Below are 23,178 nucleotides of genomic sequence, written 5' to 3' on the forward strand. Positions count from 1 at the left end.
AGAATTTTGAAAGCAGCAGGAGGAAAATGACTTGTCAAATACAAGGGAATCCCCATAAAACTGTCAGAGGTTTCTCAGCAGAAACCTTGCAGGTCAGGAGGGAGTGGAATGATATATTCAAAATGATGAAAGAAGACAACTGCCAACAAGAATATTATACCTGGCAAAACTCCTTTAGAAATGAAAGAGAGATAAAGACTGTCCCAGGCAAATAAAAACTGAGAGAGTCCATCATCACTAGACCTACCTTACAAGAAGTGCTAAGGGAAGTTATTCATATTGAAATGAAAGGATACTAAAGAGCAACACCAAAGCATATGAAAATATAAATCCCATTGGTAAAGGTAAGCACAGACAGTCCTTGGCTTATGAGGGTTTAACTTTTTGACTTTACAATGGTGTGAAAGTGATATGCATTCAGTAGAAGCCATACTTTTTTTTTAAACTTCTTTATTGGAGTATAATTGCTTTACAATGGTGTGTTAGTTCCTGCTTTACAACAAAGTGAATCAATTATACATATACATATGTTCCCATATCTCTTCCCTCTTGTGTCTCCCTCACTCTCACCCTTCCTATTCCGCCCCTCTAGGTGGTCACAAACCACCTAGCTAATCTCCCTGGGCCATGCAGCTGCTTCCCACTAGCTATCCACCCTACCTTTGGTAGTGTATATATGTCCATGCCACTCTCTCACTTCGTCACAGCTTACCCTTCCCCCTCCCCATATCCTCAAGGCCATGCTCTAGTAGGTATGTGTTTCATTCCCATCCTACCCCTAGGCTCTTCATGACATTTTTTTCTTAGATTCCATATATATGTGTTAGCATACGGTATTTGTTTTTCTCTTTCTGACTTACTTCACTCTGTATGGCAGACTCCAGGTCCATCCACCTCACTACAAATAACTCAATTTTGTTTCTTTTTATGGCTGAGTAATATTCCATTGTATATATGTGCCACATCTTCTTTATCCATTCATCTGTCGATGGACACTTAGGTTGTTTCCATGGTCTGGTTATTGTAAATAGAGCTGCACTGAACATTTTGGTACATGACTCTTTTTGAATTATGGTTTTCTCAGGGTATATGCCCAGTAGTGGGATTGAGGGGTCGTATGGTAGTTCTATTTGTAGTTTTTTAAGGAACCTCCATACTGTTCTCCATAGTGGCTGTATCAATTTACATTCCCACCAACAGTGCAAGAGTGTTCCCTTTTCTCCACACCCTCTCCAGCATTTATTGTTTCTAGATTTTTTGATGATGGCCATTCTGACCAGTGTGAGATGATATCTCATTGTAGTTTTGTTTTGCATTTCTCTAATGATGTTGAGCATCCTTTCATGTGTTGGTTGTCAATCTGTATATATTTTTTGGAGAAATGTCTATTTAGGTCTTCTGCCCATTTTTGGATTGGGTTGTTTGTTTTTTTGTTATTGAGCTGCATGAACTGCTTGTAAATTTTGGAGATTAATCCTTTGTCAGTTGCTTCATTTGCAACTATTTTCTCCCATTCGGAGGGTTGTCTTTTGGTCTTGATTATCATATTCTTTGCTGTGCAAAAGGTTTTAAGTTTCATTAGGTCCCATTTGTTTATTTTTGTTTTTATTTCCGTTTCTCTAGGAGGTGGGTCAAAAAGGATCTTGCTGTGATTTATGTCATAGAGTGTTGTGCCTATGTTTTCCTCTAAGAGTTTGATAGTGTCTGGCCTTACATTTAGGTCTTTAACCCATTTTGAGTTTATTTTTGTGTATAGTGTTATGGAGTGTTCTAATTTCATACTTTTACATGTAACTGTCCAATTTTCCCAGCACCACTTATTGAAGAGGCTGTCTTTTCTGCACTGTATATTCTTGCCTCCTTTATCAAAAATAAGGTGACCATATGTGTGTGGGTTTATCTCTGGGCTTTCTATCCTGTTCCATTGATCTATATTTCTGTTTTTGTGCCAGTACCATACTGTCTTAATCACTGTAGCTTTGTAGTATAGTCTGAAGTCAGGGCACCTGATTCCTCCAGTTCCATTTTTCTTTCTCAAGATTGCTTTGGTTATTTGGGGTCTTTTATGTTTCCATACAAATTGTGAAATTTTTTGTTCTACTTCTGTGAAAATGCCAGTGGTAGTTTGATAGGGAATGCACTGAATCTGTAGATTGCTTTGGGTAGTAGAGTCATTTTTACAATGTTGATTCTTCCAATCCAAGAACTTGGTATATCTCTCCATCTATTTGTATCATCTTAAATTTCCTTCATCAGTGTCTTATAATTTTCTGCATACAGGTCTTTTTTCTCCTTAGGTAGGTTTATTATTAGATATTTTATTCTTTTTGTTGCAATGGTAAATGGGAGTGTTTTCTTAATTTCATTTTCAGATTTTTCATCATTATTGTCCAGGAATGCAAGAGATTTCTGTGCATTAATTTTGTATCCTACTACTTTACCACATTCATTGATTAGCTCTAGTAGTTTTCTGGTAGCATCCTTAGGATTCTCTGTGTATAGTGTCATGTCATCTGCAAACAGTGACATCTTTACTTCTTCTTTACTGATTTGAATTCCTTTTATTTCTTTTTCTTCTCTGATTGCTGTGGCTAGAACTTCCAAAACAATGTTGTATAAGAGTGGTGAGAGTGGGCAACCTTGTCTTGTTCCTGATCTTAGTGGAAATGGTTTCAGTTTTTCACCTTTGAGGATGATGTTGGCTGTGGGTTTGTCATATATGGCCTTTATTATGTTGAGGAAAGTTCCCTCTATGCCTACTTTCTGCAGGGTATTTATCATAAATCGGTGTTGAATTTTGTAAAAAGCTTTCTCTGCATCTATTGAGATGATCATATGGTTTTTCTCCTTCAGTTTGTTAATATGGTGTATCATGTTGATTGATTTGCCTATATTGAAGAATCCTTGCATTCCTGGCATATTCTTCAATTTGTTGATGTGGTGTATCAAACCAATTGATTTGCAGATATTGAAATTAATCAATTGATATTGATCATTGTGCATGATCCTTTTAATGTATTGTTGGATTCGGATTGCTAGTATTTTGTTGAGGATTTTTTCAAGCATGGTATCTGATGTATGTTTTCACTTGGAGCTGATTAGAAATTGTTATTTGGGTTATATGCTGGAGATGATGTTATTCCTCAAATGTTTGACCTAGGTAAGCAGATTCAAGTCTGATAATCCTAGATATTCAAATTCTGTGGTCAGCCAGAAACCAGGCTCTCTTCTCTCTCATAGGATTAGGAGAAGATGTGTTGTTCCTGAATTCCTTTGAAGACTTTCAGCAACTTACATGACATGGTGAAGGGCAGTTGTCCTGGAATAGATTGGCTTTCTGTAATGGAAAAAAAGAGAAAAATAAAGTAGGTCAATAGGGACTAGAGCGTCAGGCCACTCCTCATGGATATAGAGGTGGTTTGGAGAGCACTAATAGGCAGGAAGGGATATTGACAGCATAAGCAGGATTAAATTTAAAAAACAAGTAGGTTAAAAACTCAGTTATGTGTGGTGATCCTAATACAAGATAGCTTCTTGGATATGTTTTGGAGCTGTCCTGAGACTTTCTGTATCCTGCTGATATTTGTGCATCTGTAAAATGGCCCCTTTACTTTGATTATATTTGCAAAGTCATAGGTCTGAGAAGAGAGGTAAGAATGTAAAAAGAGATGTCGATCATAGGCTTACCTCTTGGGACTGTTGAACTTCAGAGTAAATTGTGGCGGGGTCATTGTTTTTCACAGGTTTTGGGATTTCCATTTCCTGTAAAACACAATCATACCAATTTGGCTCACATAAAGAGAAATGTACTCATGCACAGATACAGTAAGTCCCCTACTTATGAGACTTCAAGTTGTGCTATTTCAAAGATGTGAACGTGTGTTCACATGTCCAGTCATGTAAGTTAGTTCACATGTCTGGTGTACATTGTCATTGCAAGTGGTTGTGTACTTGACAACAAAGTAAGTACACAAGATTTTGTGTACTTACCTTGTGTAGCTTATTAATGAAGACCTGATAGAATTGGAGCCTCAAAGAAAGAAGAGAGACAAAAGGAAGAAGAAGTAATTGAAGAACTGAAGAGATTCACGTTACAGGAAATGGCAAGGGGATTTTCTTTATTTGAGGAGGCACTGTTAGTTTTTGAGGCACAGGACCCAAATATAGAACAGTACATGAAGGTTGCGGCAGCCGTTCAGAATGCGATCCAGTGCTACCGTGTCATCTATGGTGAGAAAAAAAAAAGCTACTACCGAGACCTCACAGGATCATTTTTTCAAGAGAATAGATAAAATTGAATGCAGCAAGGAACCAGAACTGTGCCATCAACCTCAGGCATGGGTGAAATTGCAGCTTGCCCTCCACCTCCTATTGCAGGAGATCCTTCAGCTCTGCCATCTCCCATGTCCTCTTCCTCTGCCAGTCAGTAACTCTGCTTGCCTGTTCACTCGATGCCAGCCCCTGTATGCCAGCTCTTGTACCATATTACTGTACTTTTCAAGGTACTGTACTGTAAGATTAAAAATGTTTTCTTTATGTTTTGTGGTTTTTTTTGTTTTTTATGTATTATTTTTTTGAAAAGCATTATAAACCTATTACAGTACAGTACTATATAGCTGATTGTGTTAGTTGGGTATCTAGGCTACCTTTGTTGGATTTATGAACAAATTGGACTTACGAGCATGCTCTCAGAATGGAACTCATTCGTATGGAAGGGACTTACTGTATATTCTTGGGAAAGGCAGTGTGACAAAAGAGGTATGATGTCAAAGTTCTTCAGGAGGAAGTTTAGGGAGTGTTTAGCAAGAGAAGCTGGAAACAAAGCACGATTAGCTCTTAAACCTGTGAAGGATTAATCACCTTTCCTGAGCCCCAAACAGAAGCACAACACTCCAGCAAACCGGTGGGCTCAAGTAAGTCAGAAGGAGAAAAACAAATACCGTATGCTAACACATATATATGGAATCTAAGAAAAAAAAATGTCATGAAGAGATTAGTGGTAGGACTGGAATAAAATACAGACCTACTAGAGCATGGACTTGAGGATATGGGGAGGGGGAAGGGTAAACTGTGACGAAGTGAGAGAGTGGCATGGACATATACACACTACCAAATGTAAATTAGATAGCTAGTGGGAAACTGCCGCATAGCACAGGGAGTTCACCTCTGTGCTTTGTGACCACCTAGAGGGGTGGGATAGGGAGGGTGGGAGGGAGGGTGACTCAAGAGGGAAGAGATATGGGAACATATGTATATGTATAACTGATTCACTTTGCTGTAAAGGAGAAACTAACACACTATTGTAAAACAATTATACTCCAATAAAGATTTTTTTTTTTAAAAAAAAAAAAAAAAAAGAACCAGAGCGAGACAGAAGGGCGACCTTGTTGGCAGGTGGTGCGAAGAAAAGAAAGCATTCTTTTTTTTTTTTTTTTCAGTACGCGGGCCTCTTACCGCTGTGGCCTCTCCCGTTGCGGAGCACTGGCTCTGGATGCGCAGGCTCAGCGGCCATGGCTCACGGCCCCAGCCGCTCCGCGGCATGTGGCATCTTCCCGGACCGGGGCACGAACCCATGTCCCCTGCATCGGCAGGCGGACTCTCAACCACTGCGCCACCAGGGAAGCCCAAGCATTCTTGTCCTGCATCCAACTCTACTCTCCTTCCTGTATTTTTAGGAACTAACCTACACACCAGATGGTTATTTTATTACATCTTTTGTCTCAGATCTTTACTACCTATAACTGGAGTTATTGCCTGCTTCATTTTACCCCTGTGATTCTATTTGCCTGGTCATCATGTCATTGGGGTTCTCCTCAAGCATGGGGAACTGGTAGAGCAGGAATATCTTGTCTTAAGAATGGCTCTGCTTGGAATAAAAAGTCTGGCAGTACCAGAAGTCCCCCATGCTCATAGTTTTTGGCATTTTAAGTTAATTAAGGCATATTTGGGGTGTTATCAAAACCTCTGAAACTCTCCAAAGTACCATGTTTTGCTAAGCAAAAGTTAACAAACTTGCCGGAAAGTTTCTTGGTTTGTTGCAAGTAATTCATCTTGTCTTCAAGAGAAAATTGGAAAGGCAATTGAAATATCTGAAGTGAGAGCACTTCTTATTGTTTGCTAGCTTCGGAGTCTACTTTGCAAACACCTGTGAGGGGCTTTGTGAAGGGAGATTTGCTTGTGGAATCCAAGATTTCTAGCCAGACCATTGTTTCCATCAACTGAAGAATGCTGGCTCTCTTGGCTTATTTTTCAGAAGACATGGAAAATGGCCTCCTAGGATGTGTAGTGTTATTTAGAAATGTACCTAAAGCACCTGCAGGTGCTTTATTTTGGGGTTGATGGGGAATTGCTGATGCATGACAAGGAGTTCCTGATGCCTGACCAAGGCCATCCTGTTATGTTGCTAGAGGGCAGGGGACGATTGAGGACTGCTCATGCCTTTAGTGTCCTCTACTGTTGAGGGATTGCAAATTCTTGCCCCCTTTTCCCTCTCGAGAGACTATTCTGAGCTCCCCTATTTCCCCTACATCCAGGATGAGAAAGCCCCTGATACAGAATCGTGCCCTCTGTGGGCTCTCAAACTTAAATGAACTCTGATCCATCCAGCAAGTATTTACTGAGCATCATGCTAAGACATAGGGGAAGAGAGAGGAAGACATAATTTTCACTTCCAGGTAGCTGGTAATTAAGCTGAAGGGACAAGACTTACTGATGCATTAAGCAGTTAGATTAAGCAATGTAAAGCAGGGTATAAGTCAACATTCTATTGAGGTGTGAGCATTGAAGGCTAGAAAGGTCCCGCACATAACTCTGCAGTTCTTGTCACTGCCTTTGCCTCTCCTCAATGGTGTATGTCATTTGGATTTAGAAAAGTTTGGTGACAAGGTCATGTATAATGACTGTAAAAATAATGACCATGAAGGAGTATAAACCTGAAAATACTCACCTTGTTTGAATGGGTGACATGAACATACACAGTGTTCCCTGGAGAGAAGGAAGCATACTCTAAGTTCCTCACAGTCTCTGCTGTTAACACAGGAAAGCACAGTCAGTAGCTGAAGGACTCTGGTCTGTTCTCCCAGGACCTTGTCTACCCCAGGCCATTCTCTGACCCCAGAGAGGCAGTAGTTCAAAGCATGGCCTTTCCTTAGGGTTCATTCATTTATGACAGTCTGGAGTTCTGGGTTGAACCAGAACATTCTCAGCCATGTGATCTATTTCTGACCTCATCTCCTCAGGGGCACATAGTCTTGAGCTATCCTAAAGTCTCAGAGCCTCCCTCTGGCTTCACAGGAAGGGAAGCTTCTGGGACCAAATAGCACTGCCTACACAGGAGCTAGAGAACCTCACTGGTGAGCATAATGGAGCCAGATTATTTCACATATATAATACTATTAAACTTTTCAGAGCTCCTTAGAGTGGGTTTGATTATATTAGAGATGAGGAACTGGAGGCTCAGAAAGTTTTACAGACTTGGTGCAGACTCACACAGGAAGTGATCAGACAAGAATTTGAATGCATGCCTTCTGACTCCAAACCTCATGCCAGGTCCTCCATGCATGAAGTCATGTATCTCTCACCCATGAAATGAGACTCAATGCCAATCTGAGTCTAGAGCCTGTGTTTCTGTCTCTATATCATAATTTCTCTTTTGACTATGTCCACTCAATGCCCAAACCCTGGCTGAAGAGAGTGATGGGGCCAACAGTTTGCCTTTGGGCATTTGATGCTGTAATCCTGTCTTTACCCTGCACCTCCTGTTGATAATGGACAGGTCATGAGTCCTTTCACTGGCGCTTAGTCTCTCCATTGGCAGAGTGGGGAATGACCCTAATCCTACCCCAAGAAATTGTATGAGTGATCAGTTTGCATTCTTGTAAGGGACCTGTAAGTTGCACAGGCGACAAACTTGCACAGTTCCAGGTCTTATCCCCTTGCACCATCTGGTCCATCTGAGTAATGACATTCTGACTCCCTCCTCTCTCATTATCCAGCCCTCTGAATGCCCCACTTTCCTTTTTTTTTTTTTTTTAACATCTTTATTTGAGTATAACTGTTTTACAATCCCACTTTCCTTTTCACTTGGCTCTTCCTATCTGTTTTATGATAGGGAGTTAAGAGTCTGGATGCTCACCAGGACACTGGGTTTGCTGAGTAGAGAATTGAAAGAAACCTGAAAAATAAAATCAGGGAATTTGAAATCTGTGACTATAGTGAGAGAAGCCTTCCACCCCCTACCCATAGATGTGTCTCTCTAGAGGGTGTGGTGGAAGGGGACCCGAAAGGGAAGGGCAGGCAGGCCCTGAGACTGGGTCCTGCATTTACCAGTAAGACACTTTTCTAGGAAATTAGCACATGTATATTCACAACCCAGGTGTTGTCCCAGTGGACCAGATGAGCCAGGGTTTGCATCCTCCCTCCCTTTATCTGTCTTCTACAAGACAGAGTCTTGTGGAGGCCCCAAACACTAAGTCTCTGGAACCTTGGAGAAGAGACAGTAAGTAGGAAGGAAGGAAACCTATTTTTTTCCTCCAAACAAATAACACGATGATGACTACGACTATACATATTGAAGAAACTGCCACTACAATCCACGTGGTATCCAGGTGTTCATTTTTTTCATTAGTAACACCTAAAAAGAAAAAAAAGAAGTTGCACTTGAGACACATTGAGTGAGGCCCAGAGTGGTTTTTTAGAGCCTCTACTGCATCTCTTTTAGACCATCTTTGGGGATTGGGTGGGTTCATCTATACCCAGAGGCTCTGGGGGTCTGAGTAGGCTTTCTGGGAGTGGGAGTCCCCTTTAGGCAGACAGGGCATGGTGGAGCCTGGTAGAGCCAGTGGGAGGAAGCAATCCTGCCTTCCCAAGGACTTTTCTCTTGGGCTCTGAGTGGTCTGGAGAAAGGGTTGGTGGAGGGAGAGGGAGGAAGGAGAGACCTCTGGGGGAGTGAGAGGCATGGAGCCCCAGGGGATGTCTATCCCTTCCCAGTGTCACTTGGCTGCCTCCTACTGGGCTGCTGTTTTAGGAATCATAAAGAGCACGAGAGACACCCCACACCCCACAGCTACTCAAGGCTCTCAGAGAGACCTGAGACAGACTTACTTTGGCAGAGACTCTGGACAGAGACAGAGAAGGATGAATTGCTGACAGCATTCTCAGCTACGCAGGTGTAGGTCTCTTCATCGAAACTCTTGGGGTCCCAGGAGACAGTGAGGTTTGCATCACTTTGAAGTGTGTTTCCTGAGACCTGCCACCTGAATAAGACGCTATCCTTTGGATTGTCCACAGAGCAGGTCAGGTGGATCTCACAGGTCCTGTTTTTAGACCATTTGGTGTGAGAGACAACTTGTAAGTTCCTCAGTCTTCCTGTGTGCAGAGAACAGGCCTGGATTAAGGACAAATGGCTTGGCTCAGCCCTCTGTGAAAAATATCTCTCACCTCGATGTTTCTGTATTCCACCTGACACTGCTGTGTACTCTGTAAATAACTCTGCATGTACTGCCTACTTGATGACATCAAGGTCTGGGGTGACCAAATGATAAGGGACATCAGTATGAGACAGAGTAGGCAGTGGGAGAGAGGGAAGGGAAAGACTGGGGTTGTCGCCAACTAGTTAGGTCATTTTGAGCTGATCACTTTAATTTTTGGAGCTCCAGTTTATTCCTGGGGGTCCTTCTAGCCCTTATTCACTGCTCCTCGTGTAAAGATAATTTGGAGACTAAGCTAAGGGCCAGCCCTACCTTAGCCAGGTGCGAAACCAGAAGAGAAGGCACACTTCTCCATTGTCAGAATTCCCTAGATGGGATGGAAGAAAAAACTTAACACTCTTGGAGAACTGTATTTCCCATAAATCTGTGGGAATATTGGTTCTCACTGGAGCTGATGCTGGCTCAAATGATGACAAAGAGACCTTGATGTAGAGTGTCACCAAGTCAGAAAGGGAAATGTTGAGAACTAAGGAATTAGGAAAGGAAGAAGTGAAGAAACAGAGAGAAAGCAAGAAATTCTGGGGAAGAAAGAAGTGCAATATATTTGGGATTACATATGTTGCAGAAATATCTGAGAACAGACCAGAAAATATCACCTAGTAAGGTGTCAGTGGCTGTGAATCAATGGGGACGTGAAAGCAGTACAGAAAAGCCCTCTGACCTAGACTCTGCCCAAGGGTTGAAATAAATGTGACCCAATAGAAACAGAATGACTCCAACTGTCTGATTAGAAGAAATTAAGTAATGCTTTAAGCTTAGCTAACTGAGTAGGGGTCGTGGAACATATTTTGCTAGAACAGAATTTTCATGTCATGGCAAGAGTGTTGGATTTGGAGTTAGGAAGACCTAGGTTAGAATCAAGGCTTTGTCATTTACTGGCTACATGGACAAATTTTAGTCTCTTCATGTCTAAGTTTCCTCATCTATGAAACTGGGCAATAATACTTACTTCTTGGGTAATTATGAGGATTAAATGAGATAGCACGTAGCACAGAAATGGCAAATACTTGGCATGAATATTACATCTCCTTCAGCCAATGTCTGTTGCAGACCTCAAAAACCTATCTTGATATCTTTCTCCACTTGATGAATATATAACTACTGACTTGATATTTCCACCTAGATATAATGTGTATCTCCAACTCAACATGTTCAAAAAGATTCCTGTTTTTCTCTCCAAAACCTTCTCAATCTGCAACTTTCCCCATCTTAGTTGCCAACAACTGCATCCTTCCAGTCATCCAAACCAAAAGCCCTGGAGTCACCCCTGACTCATCTTTTCCTCTCATACTCCCACATCACAAAATCCTGCTGGTATTTCCTCTAAAATATATCCAGAATCCAACCACTTCTCACTACCTCCACTGCTCCCACTCTGATCCAAGCCAGTATTACCTCTTGCTTAGATAGTTGCAATGGCTTCCTAATTGGTTCAGTGGCTTCCACCTTTGTCCAAAGAGATCCTTTAAATAAGTAAGTTAAATTATATTACTTCTCTGAAAAACCCTCCAATAGTTGTCCATTCCCCGAAAATAGAAGCCAAAGTCCTTGTGATGGCTCTCATAGCCGTAGAAGATATGGCCCCCTACTTCCTTACTGACCTCATTTCCTATTGCTCTCTCTTACTCTGCTCCTTGATGTTTGACCTTCTTTATATTCCTTGAGCTACCAGACACAAGGAGTGCTTGTGAGGGATGGCTATTCATCCAGGTATCTGCATGGCTCACTCTTTTACCTCCAACATGTCTTGGCTCTAATGTCATCTTCTCAATGAGGCTTATTATGACCACTCCATTTAAAGTTGACCACTGCTCTCTGGCACTTCTGATGCTCCTTATTCTGTTCTAATCTCTCTTTCTCCATAGCACTCGCAGCTTACTGTGTCATTTGTTTATATATTATGTGTACTGTTTATTATTGCTCCCATATTCCCCACTCAGAATGTCAGTTCCATGAGGGTAGGGATCTTTGTTTTGTTCACTGATGTATTTCAAGGGCCTAAAACACTGTCTCGTATATTATCCCTGGCTAACAAATATTGTTGACTCAGTGAATAAACAACATGACTCTGATATCTTTCTTAACACTGAACCCTAGACAGTTACTCCCAATTAATTGATATTGGCCCATAAGATCAAATCTTTGCCATCCCTAGCCTAGTACATACAGAACAATTGGCCAGTGTTTTTTTTAAAACTATATAATTTATATCTTAAAATTCCTTTGCACAATTGTAAAACATGTTGGTGTAGCTTACACATCTCTCTGTGTATGTGCCTTTGAAGGAGAGGTACTCCAAAAGGCCCTGAGAAGGCATTGGCATTCAGCCTCAGGAGTGTGGTTGTTGCAGAAGAAGTTGTGCTTGGTCTTCTAAATAGTAGTAGAAGGAACTTGTCTCAACAGTGTAATGGAGCCTAGTACAGGGTCTAGAAGTCACAAGATTTAGGTTCTAATCTTAGCTCTGTCACTAACTGCTGTGCAATGCCATTGAATTGTTTTGTTGCTGGACCTCAGTCTAGCTCCAAATGTCATGCTTTTTACCATTAAGCTATAGTGCACACTTACAGTCACATAGAATTGAAATATGTACTATTTTTCAGTCCATACACAATTACACCCCATGCTTTGACTCACTGAAGATCCTCAGATCATAACTGGTAAACAGTGAAGAGGTCGGTGTGGTTATCTGGGCTCTGTAAGATCCTGTGTCTGCCATCGTCAGGTTGCTGATCTGCAAGGAGTAGGACTCGATGACCTTCAACTGATTTTTCCGCTTTGGGTCAGTCACCCTGTTTAGTGGTTCATTTGGCTCTATGAAGATGATAGATTTTCCGTCATGAAGCCAGGTGATGGACATGATCTTCTCTTCCACAGGAAACTTCAGGGTAAGTGTTACAGACTCCCCCATGACCCCGTTCACAATCAATGGGGTTGAGCTGGTTTGTGAAACTGTGTTCCCTGTGAACACAGAAAGGAGACTGCTATAACTCTCCCTGCCCTCCCTCTGCTCCCCACACCCTTTCTCCATACTCTGCCAGTCAGTTAGAGCTCTCTGATACTGAAGCCCAGAAATATGATGAAAAGGGAAACGGTTAGGAGGAGTGTTGAAATGGGCAATCACAGAGGTTCCACCCCAGCAAAATGTCTGGCACTCTTGTTTAAGGAGTAGTTGGTCCAGATGATCCTGGCCAGTCTACCCTCCCACACTAGCTGGTCACTCCTGCGTCATGGCCACACTATCTGACCCCAGCCTCTGAGTTATCTGGGCATGAGATAGAGAGGGACAACTACATCAACTCTCTGGCACAGACTTCAAAATCCACAAGTCTTTGCTGATGAAATATAATCAAAACTTGACATTTATTAAATACCTACTGTGTTCAGCATAGTAGGTTTGTGAGATTTAGAGGACTAATAATAGGAATTTACAGTTCTTATACATTATTTCATTCGACACTGACAACAATTCTGTGAGGCAGTAGGATGAATATTACCATCTCCATTTATAGACAAAGATCTGAGGAACAGAGAGGTTACCTGATTTTCCCAGGGTTACCTGGCTAAGGAATAACAGAGTCAAGATTCAGACCCAACTCCTTTGACTCTAACTACTTTGTGCTCTTTCCATGATATCAGAAGATATCTTTTCTTCTCCCAAAAGATTATTGTCTAGTAGTTGAGGAGATAAAAACTGATAAGCATAAAAGTAATACATATAACCTCAAAGTAACATATAATGACTATACTCTCATGAGCCTATCTCAGAGTCATTAATGTTCAAGCAAAAAAGGTGAAATTGTCACACTCTTTTTTTTTTTTTTTTTGCGGTACGCGGGCCTCTCACTGTTGTGGCCTCTCCCGTTGCGGAGCACAGGCTCCAGACGCGCAGGCTCAGCGGCCATGGCTCACAGGCCCAGCCGCTCCGCGGCATGTGGGATCCTCCCGGACCGGGGCACGAACCCATGTCCCCTGCATCGGCAGGCGGATTCACAACCACTGCGCCACCAGGGAAGCCCAAGGGAAGCCCATGGGAAGACCATTCTTTTTTTTTTTTTTTAATTAATTTATTTATTTTTTGGCTGTGTTGGGTCTTCGTCTCTGTGCGAGGGCCTTCTCTAGTTGCGGCAAGCGGGGGCCTCTCTTCATCGCGGTGCGCAGGCCTCTCACTGTCGTGGCCTCTCTTGATGTGGAGCACAAGCTCCAGACGTGCAGGCTCAGTAGTTGTGGCTCACGGGCTTAGTTGCTCCGCGGCATGTGGGATCTTCCCAGACCAGGGCTCGAACCCATGTCCCCTGCATTGGCAGGCAGATTCTCAACCACTGCGCCGCCAGGGAAGCCCAGCCCATTCTTAAAGAAGTTTCTTTACCACCCTTTGCCAAATTCCTAGCATTTATCATACCATTTTTTTAGCCCTCTGTTTACTTGTTTGTCCAGCTGACCATGCCTTAATTATCTTTATATCTCAGCACTGTGCCTGACACAAAGTAGGATCTGGAAACGTTTGAGTGAATCAATGAATAGGTAACCATTACCACAAACTTAACCTTCTCAAGACCTCTTAGTTCTCAGGAGAGGATCTGAGTAGGGGGGGGAAATGTCTCTTGGGATCTTTGCACTCAGCTCCTGGGTGACCTCACACTTCCTCTCTTTTTCTCAAATTGTCACATGCATGCCTGTCACATGAACACTGCCATCAATTCCCCCTCTTTACTACGTCTTTCCCATCAGCACTTTAACATGCTGTTGTTTGTCATTTGACCATTCTTTCCTCTCGGAATCACATGGGTGAATATCACAAGCAAAATCTTGAGTGAAAAAAGAAAATACAAATACAAATAGAATACAGTGTCATGCTTACATTTATTTAAAGTAAAAAAAACAGGCAAAACAAATCTATTCTTTTAGAAGTCAGGATAGGGTTATCTTTGAGGAGGAGGGAGGGATAGCAAGTAGGAGGGAGCATAGAGGGGGTTTTCTGGGCTGCTGGTAATGTGCCATTTCTTAACCTGTGTCTGGATACACAGATTTATTCATTTTATGATTATTCATTGAGCTGACACTTAGAATTTGTAATTTTCTCTTTATATGCTATATTTCAGTAAAAGAGGTTAAAACAACAAGAAAAAACAAAACAAAGCAATTACAATGGCCTATGAGGGCCAAAATGATCTGGTCATTTTTCTCTTTTTAGCCTAATTTCCTATAACTCTCCCCCTTGTTCCCTTTGCTCCCACTATGCTGGCCTGATTATTCCTTGAACAGGCCAGAGTTGAACACTTGTAAGTCCCTCCGCCTAGAATGCTCTTCCCTCAGGTGTCCACATGGCTCACTCTTTCATCTCCATAAGGTCTTTAATGCAAACATCACCTCTCAAGGAGGCCTTCTGTGACCAAGCTTTCCTCACCACAAGCCCTCACTCCTGTGTACTCATTGCCTTTGAATTTGTTTTTCTCTGTAATACTTTCTTTCTACCATACTTTGTAATTTGCATATTTGTTTTTTTGTTCTTTTTCCCTTCTATAAGAATGTAAGCTCCATGAAAGCAAGGATTTTTTTCTGTCTTGTTCACAGTGGTGGACATTCTTGAACAGTGCTTGGCACATAGTCGGCACCCAATGAATATTGCTGAGTGAATGAGCACAGCTTCATCCTTTGTTTTGGAGGTTCTCTGCCCAGGATGTTTAGGACCAGTTTCTCTTTGTAAGGGATCTCGGAATACCCTGTGGCCCAAAGACTCTCCAGAAACTGTTCTTCCTTCTCTAGCACAGACCTTTAAGTTTCCTTTGTTTTTATAGATTGACATCATTCATTTATTTAACAGGCCATTCATTGTACTATTTGCTCAGCTCTGTGCCAATTCAGTGAGTAAAAGCCTTAGAAATCATGGCATTCAGACCATATTTATTAGATTCCTTTTATGTACCAGTTTCTGGACTGAAGACTGAATATAGAAATGAATAAGACATTATCCGTCCTCTGGACTCACCGTGTGGTAGAGGAGTCTGACAGGTAAACATGTAGCTATGGTGTGGTGAGTTAGACGCCTAACTCACCTAGGATAAGGTTTGCTTCTGAATTGTCCTCACACTACTAATTGCACACTACACACTCAGTATCAAGTGTTTCTTTCTGTTAGATATAGTTAAAATGTTCTTTTCCTCTATTTTTCATAATCTTGAGGGTAGGGATTATGCTTATTATCTCTGTATTCCTAGCATTTAGCACAATTTTGAGCTCAATAAATGTTGAATTGATGGAGATAAATGCGCTATAGGAGCATAAATAGTGAAAATGATGGGCCAGAAAGGGTTGGGAGTTGTCAGGGAACACTTCGCAGAGAAGGTAACATTGTAGTAGGGTTTTGAAAAAAACAAGAAGTTCTCCATTGCTTGATTATTTCAAGAATGCTCAGCTCTTTCTTTGCTCTGTTGTTCCCTTTGCCTGAAATACCTTGCTCACATTTTCCCATCTGGTGAGCTCCTATTTATCCTTCAAGGATAAGTTCAAATATCTGTTTGCCTTTGCTTATATTTGTGGGGTTTGCATTGGTACAGGGGAGGAGAAAGGAGTTTGTGGTGGGAGAAGAGGAGAAGTTATAGAAAGAGAAAGGGTTGGTAGAAGTAATTCACTGCAAGTCTAAGAAAAAAAAGAAGATGAGAGCCACTGTGCTTAAGGAAGGTAAAGGTAAGAAGTTACTGAAAAAGTTCAAAGGCTCCTCTGAAAGACTTTGGACTGAAGGAGAGCTGCTTTGGGATCCAGATGATGTGGTGTGGCCCAGAAGGCACAAGAAGGTCTTTTTCTCTACTCTGCCTGGAATCAGCACTGATGCTTTGGGAATGTCCTGGGTCAGCATCCTTGGCATGAATATCCATGTTCTCTGCAGAGCATTGGGGTCTTCTGTAAGTGGTTCAGCTGGCAGCAGATTTGGAGGTCTAGAACCAGAAGAGACTAAGAATTGGGAGGATGCCTCATGACCTTAACAGAAGGCTGCTTTGGGGGCCTATGGGAAGCATCCCTTATAAGTCACTGGGAGCCACTTGGAGCATGGGGGTGGTGCTGAGGTCCATCCCCTGGTGTGGATGTTCAGTCAGCAGAAATTTGGGGTATGTTTGTTTACATGTTTCACTCACTCTGGAAACATGAGTAATGTATCAGTCAGCTCTTTATGCCCCCAGAATCTGGCCCAGGGAACTTGGAATACTAAGTAGGTTGAGATTAGAATGTAAAGTGTCTTGAATGATTATCTGAATGATATTTTTTGAGTGTATTAAGAAACATGGAGTATTTTTGAGAAATGCGAAGGAATAAAGAAAGCAGATAAGGCTGAACTGATTCTGAAAAAAGAGAAAAGTCAGAGAAACTTTGGGATATCTAACCTAGGGGAATGGCTTAGGCCTAGGACTGGCTTAGGCCTATCTGTAGGAAAAAGATATAGTGGGTTGTTTCAGCTCAGCATGAAACAAGTTCAGAAGGAGGGTAGGGGCTGATTTCTCAAGAGATTTAATAGAGAAGGGAAGAGATATATAAGGCAGAATCTTGAGTAAGACAAGTGAAAATGAAAATACAACATACCAAAACTTATAGGGTGCAGTGAACACAGTGCTCAGAGGGAAAATTTGTTCTTTGAAAAGATCTGGAAGATTGACATACTTTTAGCTAGATTAATTGAGAGAACAATAGGGAAGGCTCAAATTACTAAACTTAGAAATGAAAGAGTGGACATTACTGCAGACCTTATAGAAATAAAAACGATTATAAGAGAATATTATGAATAACTGGATGGCAACAAATTAGATAGCCTAGATGAAATAGACAAATTTCTATAAACAAACAGATTACTAAGACTGACTTAAAAGAAATAGAAAATCTAAGAGGACCTTTAACAAGAGATTGATTGAATCAGTAATCAAAAACCTTCTGATAAAGAAAAGTCCAGGACCAGATGGCTTCACTGGTGAATTCTACCAAATATTTAAAGAAAATTAACGTCAATACTTCTCAAACACTTCCCCAAAAAAGAAGAGGAGAAAACACTTTCTAATTCATCCTATGAGGCCGGCATTACCTTTACCAAAGCCAAAGATATCATACACACACACACACACACACACACACACACACACACACGCATGCATGCACAAACTATGGACCACTATCCCTTATAAGTATTGATGTAAAAATCCTCAACAAGGGCTTCCCTGGTGGCGCAGTGGTTGAGAATCCGCCTGCCGATGCAGGAGACACGGGTTCGTGCCCTGGTCCGGGAAGATCCCACATGCCGCGGAGCAACTAAGCCCGTGAGCCATGGCCGCTAGGCCTGCGCGTCCGGAGCCTGTGCTCCGCAATGGGAGAGGCCACAACAGTGAGAGGCCCACGTACTGCAAAAAAAAAAAAAAAAAAAAACCCTCAACAAAATATTAACTGAATCCAGCTGCGTATTAAAAGGATTATACACCAAGACTAATTGGAATTTATTTCAGGAATGCAAGAGTGATTCAACATGTGAAAATCAATCAATGCAATATACTACATTAATAGAATTAAGGAAAAAAGACACATGATCATGTCAATTAATACAGAAAAAACATTTAACAAGATCCAACACTGTTTCACACATAAGAATCTAAGAATAGAAGGGAAATTCCTCACCTTGCTAAAAGGCATTTGAGAAACCCACATCTAACTTTCTATTCAAGAATAGAAGGGACTTCCCTGGTGGTGCATTGGTTAAGAATCCACCTGCCAATGCAGGGGACACGGATTCGATCCCTGATCCCAGAAGATCCCACATGCCATGGAACAACAAAGCCCGTGCACCACAACTATTGAGCCTGTGCTCTAGAGCCCGTGCACCACAACTACTGAGCCTGTGCTCTAGAGCCCGTGAGCCACAACTACTGAGCCTGTGTGCCATAACTACTGAAGCCTGCATGCCTAGAGCCTGTGCTCCACAAGAGAAGCCACTGCAATGAGAAGCCTGCCTACTGCAATTAAGAGTAACCCCAGCTCACTGCAACTAGAGAAAGCCCACCCACAGCAACAAAGACCCAATGCAGCCAAAAATAAATAAATAGATTTTTTTTAAAAAGATTCATCACTTCTATTTAACACTGTACTGGAAGTTCTAGTTACAGCAGATAGACAAGAAAAAGAATAAAAAGTATCTTAATTGGAAAGGAAAAAGTGAACTATTCCTATTCACAGAGGACATGATCTTATAGATAGAAAATCCTAAAATAGATTAGTTGAAAATGGCGGAGTAGAAGGACATGGGCTCACCTCCTCTTACAAGAGCACCGAAATCACAACTAACTGCTGAGCATTGACAGGAAGACGCTGGAACCCACCAAAAAAAATACCCCACATCCAAAGACAAAGGAGAAGCTGCACTGAGACAGTGGGAGGGGCACAATCACGATAAAATCAAATCCCATATCTGCCAGGTGGGCGATCCACAAATTGGAGAACAATTATACCACAGAAGTTCTCCCACTGGACAGAAGGTTCTGAGCCCAATGTCAGGCTTTCGAGCCTGGGGGTCTGGCAATGGGACTAGGAATCTCCAGGGAATCTGACTTTGAAGATCAGTGGGATTTGATTGAAGGACTTCCAAAGGACTGGGGGAAACAGAGACTCCACTCTTGGAGGTCACACAGAAAGTCTTGTGTGTATGAGGACCTGGCTAAAGGAGCAGTGATCCCATAGGAGACTGAACCAAACCTATCTGCTAGTGTTGGAGGGTTTCCTGCAGAGACATGGGCAGCTGTGTCTCACTACAGGGACAAGGTTACTGACAGCAGCAGTTCTGGGAAGTACCCACTGGTGTAAGCCTTCCCAGAGGCTGCCACTAGTCCCACCATATAGCCTGTAGGCTCCAGTGCTGGGTCGCCTCAGGCCAAACAACTAACAGGGAGGGAACACATCCCCACCCATCAGCAGACAAGCAGATTAAAGTTTTACTGAGCACAGGCTCTGCCCACCAGAGCAAGACCCAGTTCTACCCACCTCCAGTCCCTCCTATCAGGGAGCTTGCACAAGCCTCTTGGATAGTCTCATCCATCAGAAGGCAGACAGCAGAAGCAAGAAGCAATCCTACAGCCTGCAGAACAAAAACCATAGTCACAGAAAGATAGACAAGATGAAAAGGCAGAGGACTATGTCCCAGATAAAGGAACAAGATAAAACCCCAGAAAAAAAACAAAATGAAGTGGAGCTAGGCAACCTCCCAGAAAAAGAATTCAGAATAATGATAGTGAAGAAGATCAAGGATCCTGGAAAAAGAATGGAGGCAAAGATTGAGAAGATGCAAGAAATGTTTAACAAAGACCAAGAAGAACTAAAGAACAAACAGAGATGAGCAATACAACAACTGAAGTGTAAACTATACTAGAAGGAATCAATAGCAGAATAACTGAGGCAGAAGAACTCTCATTATTCTGAATTCTTTTTCAGGTAGACTGCCTATTTCCTCTTCATTTGTTTGATCTGGTGGTTTTTACCTTGCTCCTTCATCTGCTGTGTGTTTCTCTGTCTTCTCATTTTGCTTCACTTACTGTGTTTGGGGTCTCCTTTTCACAGGCTGCAAGTTCATAGTTCCCATTGTTTTTGGTGTCTGCACCAGTGGCCCAGTGGCTAAGGTTGGTTCAGTGGGTTGTGTAGGCTTCCTTGTGGAGGGGACCAGTGCCTGTGTTCTGGTGGATGAGGCTGGATCTTGTCTTTCTATTGGGCAGGACCATGTCTGGCACTGTGCTTTGGGATGCCTGTGACTTTATTATGATTTTAGGCAGCCTCTCTGATAATGGGTGGGGATGTGTTCCTGTCTTGGTAGTTGTTTGGCATAGGGTGTCCAGCACTGTATCTTGCTCATCATTGAGTGGAGCTGGGTCTTAGTGTTGAGATGGAGATCTCTGGAAGAGCTTTTGCTGTTTGATATTACATGGAGCTGGGAGGTCTCTGGTGGACCAATGTCTTGAACTCAGCTATCCCACATCAGAGGCACAGGCCTGACACACGGCCAGAGCACCAAGACCCTGCCAGCCACGTGGCTCAGAAGAAAAGGGCAAAAAGAAAGAAAGAAAGAAAAAACAATAAAATAAAAGTTATTAAAATTAAAAATAATTATTAAAAATAAAAAATGTAATTAAAAAAGAAAAAAAAAAGAAAGAAGAGAGCAACCAAAACAAAAAACAAATACACCAATGATAACAAGTGCTGAAAAAAACAGAGACAGAACCCTAGGACAAATGGTAAAAGCAAAACTATACAGACAAAGTCACACAAACAAGCATACACATACACCTTCACAAAAAGAGAAAAAGGAAAAAAATCTATCTATCTATCTCTCTATCTATAAAAGGAGGAAGAGAGCAACCAAATCACTAAACAAATCTTCCAATGATAATAAACTCTAAATACTAAACTAAGATAAACATAAAACCAGGATCAAATTAGAAGCAGAAAGCAAACCCCAAGTCTACAGTTGCTCCCAAAATCCACCGCCTCAATTTTGGGATGATTTGTTGTCTATTCAGGTATTCCACAGATGCAGGGTACATCAAGTTGACTGTGGAGATATAATCCACTGCTCCTGAGGCTGCTGGAAGAAATTTCCCTTTCTCTTCTTTGTTCGCACAGCTCCTGCGGTTCAGCTTTGGATTTGGCCCCGCCTCTGCATGTAGGTCACCTGAGGGCGTCTGTTATTTGCTCAGACAGCCCTGGGCTTACAGTAGCAGCTGATTAGGGGGCTCTAGCTCACCCAGGCCAGGGGGAGGGAAGGGTACGGAATGCCAGATGAGCCTGCAGCAGCAGAAGCCAGCATGATGTTGCAATAGCCTGAGGCTTGTTGTGTGTTCTTCCGGGGAAGTTGTCCCTGGATCATGGGACCCTGGCCGTGGCGGGCTGCACAGCCTCCCGGGAGGGGAGGTGTGGATAGTGACCTGCTTGCACACAGGCTTCTTGGTGGCTGCAGCATCAGCCTTAGCATCTCATGCCTGTCTCTGTTGTCTGTGTTGATAGCTCGCACCTACCTCTGAAGCTCATTTAGGCAGTGCTGTGAATCCCCTCTCCTCATGCACCCCTAAACAATGGTCTCTTGCCTCTTAGTCAAGTCCAGACTTTTTCCCGGACTCCTTCCCTGCTAGCTTTGGAGCAGTAGTCCCCTTCAGGCTGTGTTCATGCAACCAACGCCAGTCCACTCCCTGGGACCTGACCTCCAAAGCCTGAGCCTCAGCTCCCAGCCTCCACCCACCCCGGCTGGTGAGCAGACAGGCCTCTCAGGCTGGTGAGTGCTGATTGGCACCGATTCTCTGTGTGGGAATCTCTCCACTTTGCCCTCTGCACCCCTGTTGCTGCGCTCTCCTCTGCAGATCTGAAGCTTCCTCCCCCCGCCCATCCCCCATCTCCATCAGTGAAGGAGCTTCCTAGTGTGTGGAAACTTTTCCTCCTTCACAGCTCCCTCCCAGAGGTGCAGATCCCTTCCCTATTCTTTTATCTCTGTTTTTTTCTTTTTTCTTTTGCCCTACCCAGGTACATGGGGAGTTTCTTGTCTTTTGGAAAGTCTGAAGTCTTCTGCCAGCGTTCAGTAGGTGTTCTGTAGGAGTTGTTCCACATGTAGATGTATTTCTGATGTATTTGTGGGGAGGAAGATGATCTCCACGTCTTACTCCTCCACCATCTTGAAGGTCTCTCTGGCATGATATATTTAAAATGATGGAAGGGAAGAACCAACAACCAAGAATACTCTACCCTGCAAGACTCTCATTCAGATTTGAACAAGAAGTCAAAACCTTTACAGACAAGCAAAAGCTAAGAGAATTCAGCACCACCAGACCAGCCTTGCAACAAATGTTAAAGAAACTCCTCTATGCAGGAAAGAGACTAGCAACTTAAAACAAACAAATAAAAAAATAAAAACAACAACCACAAAAAACCCTTGCACATATATAAACTGATATATCAAAACCTCATGGGGACAGCAAACCCAACAACTGCAACAGATAACCACACACAAAAGAAAAAGCAACCCAAACACAACACTAAAAACAGTCATCAAGTCACAAGAGAAAAGAACAAAAGAGGAAGGGAAGAAAAAAGACCAACAAAAACAAAACCAAAACAACTAAGAAAATGGCATGAAAAGATGCTCAACATTGCTAATTATTAGAGAAATGCAAATCAAAACTACAATGAGATATCACCTCATACCAGTCAAAATAGCTATCAACAAAAAAATCCACAAACAATAAATGCTGGAGAGGGTGTGTAGAGAAGGGAACCCTCTTACACTGTTGGTGGGAATGTAAACTGGTACAGTCACTGTGGAGAACGGTATGGAAGTTCCTTAAAAAACTAAAAATACAGCTACCATATGACTCAGCAATCCCACCCCTGGGCATATATCCAGAGAAAATCATGGTCTGAAAGGATACATGCACGCCAATGTTCATTGAGGCATTGTTTACCATAGCTAAGACATGGAAGCAACCTAAATGTCCATCAACAGAGCAATGGATAAAGAAGATGTGGTATATATATATGATGGAATATTACTCAGCCATTAAAAAGAATGAAATAATGCCATTTGCAGCAAAATGGATGGACCTAGAGATTGTCATACGGAGTGAAGTAAGTCAGACAGAGGAAGAAAAATATCGTATGATATCCCTTATATGCAGAATCTAAAAAGAAATGA

General features: G+C 42.2%; 1 protein-coding gene across 2 annotated transcripts in view; it reads right to left on the reverse strand.

The window, feature by feature from the left end:
• Positions 1-442: 442 nt before the first annotated feature.
• The window catches only part of SLAMF6 (SLAM family member 6), a 29,299-nt gene continuing 6,563 nt past the window's right edge, over positions 443-23,178 (reverse strand). Inside the window, exons 2-8 of one of the 2 annotated variants that reach the window (XM_059067380.2) lie at positions 12,123-12,446; positions 9,103-9,366; positions 8,519-8,632; positions 8,135-8,173; positions 6,947-7,026; positions 3,688-3,762; positions 443-3,337 (exon numbers count right to left, since the gene is read on the reverse strand). In XM_059067380.2, the coding sequence (XP_058923363.1) occupies positions 3,284-3,337; positions 3,688-3,762; positions 6,947-7,026; positions 8,135-8,173; positions 8,519-8,632; positions 9,103-9,366; positions 12,123-12,446 (950 nt within the window). In that variant the 3' untranslated portion in view covers positions 443-3,283. The remainder of the gene's footprint in view (positions 3,338-3,687; positions 3,763-6,946; positions 7,027-8,134; positions 8,174-8,518; positions 8,633-9,102; positions 9,367-12,122; positions 12,447-23,178) is intronic. The other variant, XM_067035350.1, reaches the window with a different exon arrangement.

Source organism: Kogia breviceps, chromosome 1 (genome assembly GCF_026419965.1).
Source record: "Kogia breviceps isolate mKogBre1 chromosome 1, mKogBre1 haplotype 1, whole genome shotgun sequence".
Taxonomy (NCBI): Eukaryota; Metazoa; Chordata; class Mammalia; order Artiodactyla; family Physeteridae; genus Kogia; species Kogia breviceps.